This window comes from Erigeron canadensis, chromosome 7 (assembly GCF_010389155.1).
Source record: "Erigeron canadensis isolate Cc75 chromosome 7, C_canadensis_v1, whole genome shotgun sequence".
In the NCBI taxonomy this organism is placed as follows: domain Eukaryota; kingdom Viridiplantae; phylum Streptophyta; class Magnoliopsida; order Asterales; family Asteraceae; genus Erigeron; species Erigeron canadensis.
Genome location: NC_057767.1, coordinates 7,386,664 through 7,400,893, shown reverse-complemented (window position 1 = coordinate 7,400,893; position 14,230 = coordinate 7,386,664). Strand labels below are relative to the sequence as shown.

Sequence of the window (14,230 nt, the reverse complement as noted above, 5' to 3'; positions counted from 1 at the left end):
AACTGATCCAAATCGAACCAAAAAACCGAGAAACTGAACCGAACAAAAACCGAATCCAATGGTTTTGGTTTTCTAAAAACCGAATGGATCGGTTTTGGTTTCGGTTTTAGGCAAAAACCAAACCAAACCGATCCATACTCACCCCTAGTGATTATGAGGCCTAAGAACCTCCGGGGCCTAAGAATTTCGATAGATATCATTGATATGATTGTTTAGCTTATATGGATCCATATATGTGTTGATAGTGTGCAATAGCATGTATATGTGGCATGACGGTGTCATAGGTTACATGTGAAAGTCCTTGTACTTTGCCCTCCTTCGTATTCGTAAATGTGTGCAAGTATATTCACTAAGCCTTTGCTTATATTTTAGTTGTTTACCCCTTTTATAGGTAGTTCCGGAAGAAGGAACTAGTGTTGTCGGTTGAAGATTGTTGATCCAGAGCTTGAAGTGTTGAAGTGAACTTTTGCAAGACATTTGAAGGTATTAGGTCATTCTCGGATGAATGACACACTTTTGGTTTAGAGGCTTAGAAATCCCTCTCCTCATGGCTCTTGGTACATATGTTTTAATGTCTTACAAATGTTATATTTCTGTAAATGGTCAAGTGTAAGTTCTTTTGGAAAGTTGTATAACTGAGTTTTGGACGAAAAATGTGTCAAAATGGGTAAATGACCCATTGATGGTGTTCATGGGTTTTGAAACTAGTTGATGTTGTAAATTTGTTCAAAACATATCTATGTTGTTCTTGGCAATCTTTGAAATGTGTTTTATGAAGTTCATGTTGAATTGTGAAGGTTGCAAGTTTGTTCAAGTGTTGAAATGGTTTAGGGTTGCTGATTAGGAGGCTCACTGCGGCGCAGTGGAATCCCACGTAAAGTTTTTGGTTTTCTCCCACTGCGGCGTAGTGGGAGGGTGTCTAACCCACTGCGGCAATTTCACATTTTGTTTCAAGCCTTTCTACTGCGGCGCAGTGGGGAGTGCTGAACCCACTACGACACAGTGGGGTAATGAAAAAAAAATTGTATTTTCGATTTATCGAGTCCAGTCCTTTCAGAAATGTTCAAATATTACCTAGTTACGATATATTAGATAGTACATGTTATTTTAGTTGTTAACAAATTGGAATATAATAATGACTTAATAGCATTGTTTTAAATATTAATGTTAAGCTGTCGGTTTAGCTAAACCGATTTTTTTTAAATTTTATTTGACAAAGAAAAATATATCTGCTTTGGTGATTAAGTGGGTTGAACTGGCCACCTGAACCACCGATATGACAAGAAATACTACGTAGGTTGTATTTTTCTTATGAAAATTATGGTGTTTTTCGAAGTTCATTTGCTTTATTCTTTTACGCATTTCATTTTGTGTTTGCTTTTTCCTCCCAATCTAAATATTACTTTCTTTCTTTGCTCGACTCATCATCACTTCCAGTATAAGGCATAATGATTATGAAATTTATTATATATTAAAAAAAAGTTATATATATAGAAAATGGATGAATATAATTGTAACATCTTAACTTTTTAAGTTTGATTATTTGATTATTTCGTTAGTCAACGTTAGGTTCGTTAAGTTTATGTGCCCTATACGGGATTATGTGATTAAATGCTTGTGTGTTTAATATGAAAGGATTAGGATATGTTAAATGAACCTAATTTAAAGTAAATTATGAAAGTTAAGTGCTTGATAGTTCGTTAAGACTCCCGGTAGGAAAGTTAAGCTAAGAAAGTAACGTTTAGAAGTTAAGGACTTAAGGGACCTAAAATGGAATTTTAGTAGAGGATGGCCAATGGTTAAGGAGCAATTAGGCATTCCTAATTGTTGAAAATCTACAAGGTACGTGTCTGTGAAACCCCAAGCCGCTCCTTCCCTTTTCTAGAGCAATTCTTCATCAAATCTCTTCGTTTATTGGTGTTTCGAGCAAGTTCTGTTAGAAATTCTCATCCTCTTGATCATCTACAAGTAATAAAGGTGATTTCCCTTTGATTTTTGATGATATGAGTCAATCAATTAGATTGAAATCTGGTCTTAGGGCTTGAGTTGGTTTAATTGTAATCCGTTAATTAATTTCAAGTCATTCGGGTGATTAATCGATTGTATAATGATTGTAAATGATTCATGGATCAATTGGTGTTTTCAATGAATGATTTTGGTCTTATTTTAAGTGTAATATATGTTTATAAGACGTGGAGATGTATTAAAGTCGTTTAGAATGTGTTTGGTTAGGTTTGGAGTTGTTTTTCACGTCTGGTCTTCGTAACTCCCGTTATGGTTGTGTAACTCCCGTTAGTTGGGTAACTACGATAACACCTCCACTTTAACTCCCGTTACAATTTTTATAACTTCCGTTAGGCTTGTAACTCCCGTTACAAATATTCGTAACTCCCGTTGGGGATTGATTTTGTTAACATTTTTAAACGACTATAACTTTTGAACTGTAACTCTGTTTTTGACAAATAAGCTATCCACGGAATCGTGAGAGAGTCTACTTTCTAATAGTAATACTTTCAAAATATAATTATGATTTTAAGTTTCCTAAAAGGTTAAAATAATGGGTGAATACCAAGTTCTGTCGAGTTATGTAAACTCTAAAGTATTAAACGAACCTCCGATGCATCAAGCATTGTCATGGGTCAAGTTTATAGGTATTTAGACTTGATTCATGACCCTAAGTAAGTAGGTACTTGTTAGCTCATTATGCTGTCAAATGATTATAGGTAGTCGGGAATACTTGCAAAGCTCGGTAACTTACATTATCATTTGTTGTGCTCTTCAGCGAGGTAAGATAACATCTTTTCGTCACCTGATGGTACAACAAAGCACGTTTATATAAGTTAAACTTCCCAAATGAATATGTATGCATGTTTATATGATTACGGGTGATTATGGGAGGTTAATAAGGGATGTGATGCTTACCATTAACGATGTATGACAAGCTTGTGCAAGTTGCAAAAGTACGAGGTAAGTGCATATGTTATGAAATGATGAAAGGTTTATGTTACATGATTATGAAAAGATGAAATGATTATGTTATATGTTTGTATGCATGGCTTGAACACCTAGTCACTAGACTTATGATTAGGATTGCCATGTCACGTGCACATTTAAGGGCCCTAAAGTAAAGAAAGAAGTATGTGATTAGTTTAGGTGAAAGTGTAGCCTAATCTAATATAAAGTTAAGAAGTCTCGAGCAAAAGTAAAGTCTTAAGGTTAAGCTTAACCCGTGCTAGTTCCTCGGAGCTAGGGCGCATGTGGTCACGTGGTATGGGAATCATGATACCTCCCGTAGCATAGTTATGTTTGATTATTCCGGGTGGAGTAACTAACCACCATTGCGTAAAGGCATAAACGGTTTATTCAGTTGGAAATGACTTTGTCTTTCCTTAACGACGTCGATGGACCACCTTTTGGTTTATCCATCATGTCGGGTGTGAGGACTCCATGTATGGTCTACGAATGCCTACACACAACCCCACATCCCCAAGTATAGAAAATAAAGTAAAGAAAGATATGAAAAGTAAGCTTTATGATGATAGGCACAATTAGGAGTATGATCAATCCTAATGTGCTATATTTATGTTGTGTAGGTGATATCTCTATTGTGATATGACATATGTTATGATGATTATGCGATATTAACAGATATGAAATGATTTTGTTAATATATTATGAAATGGCAAATGTTTTCAAATATGTGTTATCTTACTTAGCTAATTATATTAGCTAACACTTGTTTTTTGAAAATGTTATGCCTTCAGGATAATCAAGCTTAAGCTAGGCGAAGATTAGCTTGGTGAGATTGGGTAGAATGAATAAAAAAGACTAGCAAAGACTTTTGAATGCTTAGACTTCCCATTAGCCTTATGTTTTAATGATGCTTATTAGTAACACCATTTATAAAGGTACCATCTGTTACGAATGTGGCAGATTTTAAAGTGATCTTTTCCACTACATTTTAAATGCCGTTTGGCAAAGTTTTTGAAAATCCAGGTTTTTAAGTGACGGTGTTACAATAATCAAAACTAAGTTTTTAAAACTACAACCATAACTGTTTGCTTTATTCTTTTACACATTTAATTTTGTGTTTCCTCTGTCCTCCCAATCTAAACATTACTTTTTTTCTTTGCTCGACTCATCATCACTTCCAGTGTAAAGCGTAACGATTCTGAAAGTTATTATATATTAAAATTTTTTTTATATATATAGAAAACGGATGAAAATAATCAAAACTAAGTTTTAAAACTAAAACCATAACTTTTTGCTTTATTCTTTTACGCATTTCATTTTGTGTTTCCTTTTTTCTCCCAATCTAAACATTATTTTCTTTCTTTGTTCAACTCATCATTACTTCCAGTGTAAGGCGTAACGATTATGAACGTTATTATATATTAAAAAAAGTTATATATATAGAAAACAGATGAAAATAATCAAAATCAAGTTTTTAAAAGTAAACCATAACTGTATGAAAATTGTTTGATAAAAACATGAAAATCTAAAAGTTAGTGTTAAGAAAAAGAAAATGAAATTGAAAACTTTAATGTGGGGAAAGTTAAAAGATAAAAATTTTAAGGTATTAAGACAGATGCAAATAAATAAGATTATGATTTGTATAAGTATATGACATATGTCAAATATGTTAAAGTATGTTATTTAATATAAAACCATTAAAAAAAAAAAGTCGGACAACAAATTTTATGGTACGAAATATACTGTAATTCGAATCTAATTTTAATCTTATATGTATCACCTATTTATAGATAGAGTTAGAAATAAAAGCTTTTTTGAGAAGCTAACTTCATGAATTTTTTTTTTAGCTTCAATTCTATTGCAATAAAAAATGAATTTCCTCCAAAAGCTTCATAAATAAATAATATAAGTTAATCCAAACACATAAAAACAATCTATAACCTTATGTAACATAAGCAATAAGTTGCTTTTATTTTGCAAATCATAAGCTAAAATTAATAAGCTAGGAAACACCCCGATTCTACTTTTTGGCTTATATTTTCTTTTGGGTTGTGTTCGAATTGGATATTTTTGACCTGCCATGCCAACATAAGAACTCAAACTTGCCAACTCAAACTTAACCTAATTAACAACCCTAATTACACGATTGTATAAATAACAACCGTATTGAATATATGGTCCTTTGCTTCCTTGTGTGGACTAATTAGCGACATCATATGAAAGGTGGTGATTCGTGCACCGATATTTTCCCGTACACGGTAAAATGATTGGGGTTTATCTTATGACCCTTGGTTTATTGAGTACGTACCTCTTCTATATCCTTCTGTAAAATATAAAATGTCCAATAATTAATCAATTTAGTCACGAGTTATTAGTTATTACCTTAAGCTAATCACAAAATGACGCCAAATAATTAAGCAAAATTTGACTTGACAATTAATCATATATAGACGATAGCCACTATCTCATTTAGCGCAACCGTTCTTCTCGTATTTGTAAAAGAAAAATGTTGATTAATGCTTCTTTTAACATATCGAACGTTTAAGTTTTAACATCCACTAACTTTTTCTTCTCGTGTTGTTGCAATAGTACTAAAGTGAAAAGGATGTTCAAAAATAAATAGGTAGTCCACGTGAATCATGAAATCGAATTACTATATTCATTATAAATAAATTATTATTATTATTACGATGAAGTAGAAGTAGAGATCCTATCGTCAAAGTGTCAGACCATATAAAATATGAGTCCTAGCTTTCACTTAAAGTGTTTTCTGTCTGAAGTAACGCACTAGGAAAGCGAGAAAATTAAAGCTATTAGCATAATGCCACCACCTCACATTTGTGATAACAACACATTGAGACGGAATGATTGAAGAAAAAAATATATCTTGAAATTTCACTTTTATCCATTACGAAAACACTACAATGCGCGCAATATCTCGACATCAAAGAGTATTAATATTCTAATTTAAGATTTATTTTTTTGTTTTAGAGCTGGTCAATTGATATGTGTTTAATAACAGAACTATCCCATAATATATATTGATATGATTCGATGTTAATGAATTATCGAATTAGACAGACAAACGTTAGTTAGCACTTAGGCTCGAACATTGTCATAATTAATTCGAGGTCTACAGATAGGCATACATTCTTTTGGTAGATGAAAATTAATGGATTCTACTTGTCACCCATCATGTGGAATTATAGATCATGCACAAGTACCATAGTATTTTTTACAAACTTTAATTAAAATAATTGTTATGTGCAAGACGAAATAATTTTTCATACTTGTAATGTTGTCAATGAGTATCTTAATTGGGTCAACGAGTGATTTGTTAACACATTTGATCCGTCTTAATTATCTTGTACTTATATAGTGACATGTATGATCATGATGTATGAAATGTATTCAAGGATTTAATCGAATGACTTGATCTTTATCTATTTCAATTCATGAATCGAAGATCAACATGATGCTTGATGAACTACATAAAACGAGCACAACTATAGCTACAATGTTAGGGCGGTGCTTATAGCAGTCCGCATGGAGCGTCCTTGGCTGTCCAAGACGAGGACGGCTATTGACATTGATTGTCCTTGTGGCTGCGTCTTGCATGATGTTCTTCCCTAAGAAGTTCAAGGATGGAAGGACGTGAGGTCGGCTGAAGTTTTTTGTTTTATTTTATATATGTGTAGTGTATATATAAGTGTATTTGTGTGTGAGACATAAATTATAAAATAATTGATGATGTGTAAAGAAGTTCCAAGAAACTTTTGTTTATAGACTACAATGAGTGTCGTGAGAGAAATGATGAGTTATGTGATGCTGATGTGGCAGGGAAGAAGCTTCAAGAAGATGACCATTATAAGCATAGGCCTTAGTGGGATTTTAAACCCAACATCACACTTATTGTGTAAACTTTTTTTCTTCAGACTTAATATTTAAATATAAACTTTTTTAAAATGTTACACACACATACATACATATATATACATATATATATATATATAAAAGTTACATACTCCCTCCGTCCCAATTTAAATGTCCACGTTTGATTGTCCAAGTCAATCTTTCGCAACTTTGACCATTAATATTATTGTGTGTGTTTAATAATACTTGGTGAAAATTATATGATTATAAAATACATTTAAAACCTAATTGATTCATATATATTATATCAAGTATTACATAATATAAATAGAAATCTAGACGGTCAAAGTAAAACAAGAAAGACCCAAAATGTCAAACTATGACATTTAAATTGGGACGGAGGGAGTATTTATTAGGCAATCTCCACAGGGATTAATGAATAGTTTCGGTTTTCAGGAAAAAACCTATTAAAGATTTCTTAGCTAGCAATTGTAAATCAAGACTTTTTGTATGACTTTATTGGCGAAAGACTTAAAAAAAGCTCTTGTTGAAGGATAGATTGTTCCATGAAACTCCTGCTTAACCCCACCTTTTTCAGGATATATATTATGAGTATACATTTTTAAATATGCTTTTAATGAGGTTATTTGGATTGGAGTGAACAAGTGTTAAGTTTCATAGATTAATGTTGGTATAGAATTGTGATATAGCAAAAACAATATTACTCAAGCTAGCTAGATTACTTTTTCTCATTGTGGATAATAATTTGAGAAGAACAATTGAACAAACTCCTATATATGCTAAAATTTACTGAAAATGAGAATTGTAAATTTATAAACAAAAAGTAAGGGGGAAAAAAAACTCCCCTAATGTACGTAGATCGAGTGAGTTATAGTGTTGATTTCATTGAAGGCTTTCGTGGTTCTAACTCTGAACCTGCCAAAAAAACACACATAGTAATGGAAAAGCGATAAATCATAGCCCTCGCAATATATTGATAGCAACAGCCACCACTATAGTTACTTTTTCTTTCCATTACAGAAATATATATAGTCGTTGTTCAATTCACTATATACATTATTATGCCTATCCAAATCTATTTATATTGTTTGATCCCATAATTAATAACTTTTTAGAGGTTCGTTTGGATGAACCAATTAATATCCCAAGGCTAAAGACTTCATTTAATATAGTTACTTTTATTTAGTGATGAGTATTACATTATCACTAATGTAACTTCTAATTAGCTATATCGATATACTAATATATTACAAAATTTATCAATACCAAAGTTTAGAATCCTGATTTTTTACACAAAAGGCAAGAGTTCATGCCACCGAGCTAGAGTTGGAATGACATGTGAGATCGATCCAACTTATATGTGTCTAAGATCATGTTTTTAACCTTCGATATATTAGCATGAACCCACACAATGTAACGGTATCACATAATTAATCTTTTATTCACGGTGATAAATAAATTAATCTTTAATAGTAGTTGTTAGGCCGGTGCTTATAGAAGTCCTCACCTTGCGTCTTGGAGGTGATTGGACGCTGGACACCATTGACACCTTGCATCCAAATGGCTGCGTCCTTTGTGATAGTCCACGCGAAGAAGACGAGAGACGCTGGAAAGGTGGGGTCGCGATGTTTTTTTTATTTGTTTTATATATGTGTGGGGTATATATATGTGTATTTGTGTGTGAGAGATAAATTATAAATTATTTGATGATGTAGAAAGAAGTTCCAAGAAGCTTTTCTTTATAGACAGTGGGTGTCCTAAGAAGAGTCCTTGGTTATGTGATACTAATGTGGCAGAGAAGAAGTTGAAGGACGGTTCTCCTTATAAGCACAGGCCTTAGGGTATGTTTGATTCATATAATGTTTTTGTGAGGATTAAAATATGTGTAAAGAAAAATAAGAATTTAAAGAAATAAAATTTGATGCAATATTTTCTGTTCTTCTTAAATAAAAATTTTACCAAATGAGAAAATATTTACATTCTTTAGATTCCTTTTACTCTTTAAACTTTTAAAAGCAATATATTTCAATATTTTAAGTAGTTACAAGAAGTATTTTTAAGTAGTTACATGATCAAGGTCATATGATTAACGTCAAAATAGTTGACCAGAGTCAAAGAATTTGACCAAACTGCATGGATAAGTACATAACAGTCACTAGACGACGCATGTACGTAATAAGTTTTGATTGATTTGGAAATGCATATGAAAACACTAACCAACCACCCAATAATGCATACGTTTTCATTGATTTGGTCATATGTGGTCGTGACTAAAGCAAATCATTAAGTGGAATGTTGATAGTACCTTTGTGAATAATTCTATTGCTTAACCCATATAACCAATAATTAAAATCCTTTAGAAAAAAGAAGATAAGAAAACTTTATAGCTGGCAAAAAATGACATGTGAAGAAGACATCAAATTAGATAAACCAAGATATATTGTGTTTGTAAAATGTTTGTTAATTGTATTGATCTCACACTATTAATATTGGTTTAAGACACTTGGTTCATCAATTAACCTAGCATTGTGTAGAAAAGGTTTCAAAAGCAAGGCCTTGGGTTACGTTTGGTAACATTGGTGGAATGGAATGAATTAATCTTTCGAAATAGTACAAAATTGATACGTTAATTTGTTTTGATTTATTTTGGAAAAGAATACTTTATCCATGATTAAGAGTTTCTATTCATATATTGACTTTAGTTAGTCAAAGATGGAGAAAAACGAATTACAGACCTTAAAAGTTACTCCCTTCGTCCCATATTAAGTGTCTACGTTTGATTTTTTGAGTCTTTTTCTTTCAACTTTGACCGTAAATATTTTTGTTAGTGTTATATAAAATTTGATGTAAGATATATGAATTGATTGAGTTTTAAATGTATTTTTTATTGATATAATTTTCATTAACTAATATATAACACAACCAAAGATATTTGCGGTCAAAGTCGAAAGGAAAAGACTTGACCAGTCAAAATAAGACAATTAAAATGGGACGGAGGGAGTAAAACAGTAGAGTAAATGATTGTAAAGTGTATCTATTCATATATTGACTTTAATCAGTCAAAGATGGAGAAAAACGAATTACACGAGGTAACTTCCAAATAAAAAAGTTAAAAACGTGTAAATATCAGAAAAATTGTCACCTTTTCGCTTATATATATTCACTAGGAAATTAAACTTGAAAGTAGAAATCCCATCAATAGCAAATAGCAATAGCTAGCAAAATCCAAACAAATGGAAGCCCTTCACTTCTACATTTTGCTTCTAGGCATAGCTTGGTCCATTTTTAACAAATATGTCATTCCAAAAATAAGAAATCTACCTCCAACTCCATTTTCAGCCTTAACAATAATCGGCTACCGTATCATCTTTAAGCAACCCATGCACAAAACCTTGGCTCATATCTCGAACCGTCATGGCCCAATTTTGCTACTTCGTTTTGGATTTCGACGAGTCCTTCTTATCTCTTCCTCATCGGCCGCAGAGGACCTCTTTTCTAACAATGATAGGGTGTTTGCCAACCGACCGAAATTGCTACCGGGCAAGATATTTGGATGCAACTACTCAACCCTTGCTTGGGCACCTCATGGAGCCCTTTGGCGTCACCTCCGTCGTGCTTCATTCATTGATGTTCTTAAATTTCATCGTCTTCATGACCAGCAAGACTCGTTGGCTGACGAGGTGAAGGTTTTGCTTCACGAGCTATTCCATAGCGAGACAAAAATAGTTGATTTTAAATCTATATTTCAGGACCTTGTGTTTAAGGTGATGGTGAGGATGTTTGCCGGAAAAAGGTACGGTTACAAAATATATACTTGAACAATATTTACTAAGTGATTGTTGCATTATTAATCTATAAATAACATAAGAATAACCTTTTAGTTTAATCTGTTAAGCTCAAATTAATTTCCGCATATGTATACACTATATATGTATAGGTTTTGGTTCAAATAAAACAAGTAAATTAATGAATTATTTTCTTTGAAAATCTGCATGCATCATGGTATATACTTGTGCGGCTTTATGAATCTTTATGCATTAGGTTTATTATAATCCAATAGTCAAAATCTAATCCTCTTTATTTTACTTTCTACTTGTTTTACTACTCGTATATATACACTATATACGTATGAAAAGCAACATATTTTTAGTACTCTCCATCCCATATTAAGTGTCTTAGTTTAACTTTTTGAGTCTTTTACTTTCAACTTTGACCGTAAATATTTTTGTTTGTGTTATATACTACTTGATATAACATATACGAATTGATTGAGTTTTAAATATACTTTTTATCAACTAATATATAACACAAACAAAGATATTTACGGTCAAAGTCGGAAGAAAAAGACTTGACCAATGACCAGTCAAAATATGACAATTAAAATGGGACGGGGGGATATATATATATATATACACGTATAAAAAGCAACATATGATCTGTTATGAAGATAAATTTGGTTTTTTAGAAGCATAACCTTTAAATAATAGCAGAGTATACATTAGATGACTAGCTAAACAATCAATCTGGAGTATAATGTAATATGAACGCAGGTACTCCCAAAAGAAAATCACAGCTGAGGGGGAGACGACGGAGTCAAATTCATTGAAAGAATATGTGATGGAGTCATTTAGAATTACAACAGGAGAGACGGATACTGGGTATTTTATGCCGATATTGAAGGCACTGGGACTGATGAATGCGTTGGAAGAAAGGTGCAAGAAGTTGCAAGAAAAGGGAGACTCGCTCTTGAGCCGCTTAATTGAAGAGCTAAGACCATCCATAGCCGAATTTTCTAATCAAACTTGTGAGACCGAGGAAAAAGTACTTAATTTCTTGCTAGCTAGACAAAAGGATGATCCAAAAAATTACCGTGATGATATTATCAAAGGACTCATGCTTGTAAGTTCTTTTGACACAATTGAATTATGATAAAAGTGATTAATTACATTAGAGAAATTACATTTTGCATCCATTTAAATTACATAAAAAGATTTTATATGATAACTTTTTTTTATCCCATCTTCTGATTTGACTTTCAAAGTCGTTTTCATTTTTAACTTTGTTGGTAGATATTATTTTTGTATTGTATAGTATTCCATCTCAATAAGAAGTAAACTAAAATCCCAATCCACTCATGTATTTTAGATTCAGTACTACATAACAAAATCAAAGATATTTATGATCAAACATTTATGTCAAAGAAATGTGACAATGGATTTTGTGTTGGTTCTAAACAAGCTGTTTTTCAGGGCCTAATGACAGCAGGTACTACTACATCAGCTGGTACTATGGAATGGGCCATTTCTCTCTTAATTAAGCATCCAGAAGTTCTACAAAAAGCACAAACTGAAATCGATAATTATGTTGGCAATAATCGATTCCTAAAGCTTGAAGACTTAGAGCATCTGCCATATCTCCGTTGCATTGTAAAAGAGACAATGCGATTATACCCTGTTGCCCCATTGCTAGTTCCTCATGAGTCATCAAAGAAATGTAAAGTTGGAGGATATAATGTACCTAAAGGCACCATGTTAATGGTGAATGTTTGGGCTATTCAAAATGACCCAAATATATGGAAACAACCTACAGAGTTCATTCCAGAAAGATTTGAAAAGATTGTCGATGAAAGAGATGGATTTAAGCTAATGCCGTTTGGGTATGGAATGAGGAGTTGTCCCGGAAAGCATATGGCATTGCGTGTTATCCATTACGTTTTGGGCTCACTGATTCAGTGCTTCGACTGGGAGCCCGTTAGTCAGGAGATGATTAACTTGACCGAACAAACTGGCATTGCGTTGCTAAAGGAAGATCCTTTGAAGCTTGTATGCCGCCCACGTCCCACTATGAAGAATCTATTGTCTCAAACATGAGCAATCTGTGTCAATGCAAGAGCTATATATGTTGTTTTAGTATGTGATATATGCCTTTAATTTCTGTTGTATAATATAGTGTTAGCTAAGTAGGTGGTATTTGACAGTGTTGTTTGGGCTTATTTATCAATAATTGTTTATATATTGTGTCAAGGAGAAATGAAGCTCCAATACTTGATAATCTCAATTCTATGAAATCTTAACTAATTTATCTATAAATCTATAATTACTCATAAATCATTTAGTTGATTTGCTTAAATTTAATTTGGTGATGGAGAAGAAGAAATGATTGACGAATTGAAAGCTAAAATCGAATACTACTTGATGACATGCATCATCCCTACACAAAGAAAGATATATCGAAAGATGTTTTGACTGATGCAATTTTTCCACCTTTACAAACGAATAGACATTCTTTACATTATATCACATCGAGGATTCGAGGGCAACTAATGTTATCAATAAATCACGATAGTGTCGACGAGATTAATAACCAAATGATCCACAAGTTTTTTGGAGAGGAAAAAAGTTTAATACAGTTGACATGAACATTGTTACGGTTTCTATTTTGGTAAGCATTTCCTAAATTATAAAAATATATATTGAGAATTATTAGAACTTTGCGTGACACAGTGTTGTGGTGGTGGCAACGATGGGTGAAAGTGGTAGGCCGCGGGGTGTAGTTAATACTTATTAATGTAAAAGTAATTGACATAAAAATAATAGTGTAGCTATTTTAAAGGTTGAGAAATGTAAGTTACTAATTATATTCAGTATATTATAATTAAATATATTAGATTGATATAAATTTAAATTAGTTAATAAACAATAAGAGTATTTTGGGTTGTTCAATAACCTTTTTGTTGTTGTGTGTGTGTTGGGTCGGGAGATCAAGTTGTTCATAGTTTTCTCATTATTTTCATATATAAACTTATGATATACATTATATAATGATCAAATATACCTTTTCCTTTTTATCTTTGTCAACAACATCTATAATTGCGGTTTATGTTAATAGTTTTTCCTCGCTAAATTGTACAGACATCATATTATAAAACTAATAAATTCAATGATTATGACAGTTGTATTATGAAATCATTAATATGTGGCTATCCACATTTACCTCCCTAACCTTTCATATTATATCATTTATGTATGTATTAAGTGTATCAATGTTAGATGCCTATATATATAGGTTCATGTATGAAGATTGATAAATCAATGAAAAAGCCTCTTCTCATCTACATCTCTTATGTCTATTTTGCTATTGTTTATATCTTATTATAAATCTCTTATGCTATTAGGTCGTTGTTTTACAACAAGTTGGATCTAAATTTTGTTTATTTGTATTTCATCTAAAATCCAATTTTGACTATTGAAAAATAATAATAATAAAAAAATAATCTCTTATACAAATAAAAGAAGATTGTTTATAGAAGATTTTTTAAATAAAAATCTTATGTGTCAAATTTATATTATTTCTTACAAGAGTT

General features: G+C 32.0%; 1 protein-coding gene across 1 annotated transcript; it reads left to right on the top strand.

Moving 5' to 3' along the window:
• Positions 1–10,067: 10,067 nt before the first annotated feature.
• LOC122607021 (cytochrome P450 81Q32-like) lies at positions 10,068–12,953 on the top strand. The gene is made up of 3 exons (XM_043779939.1): positions 10,068–10,660; positions 11,418–11,766; positions 12,117–12,953. The coding sequence occupies exons 1-3, from the start codon at positions 10,101–10,103 to the stop codon at positions 12,735–12,737; spliced, it is 1,530 nt and encodes a 509-aa protein (XP_043635874.1). The 5' UTR covers positions 10,068–10,100; the 3' UTR covers positions 12,738–12,953.
• The last annotated feature ends 1,277 nt before the right edge of the window (positions 12,954–14,230 follow it).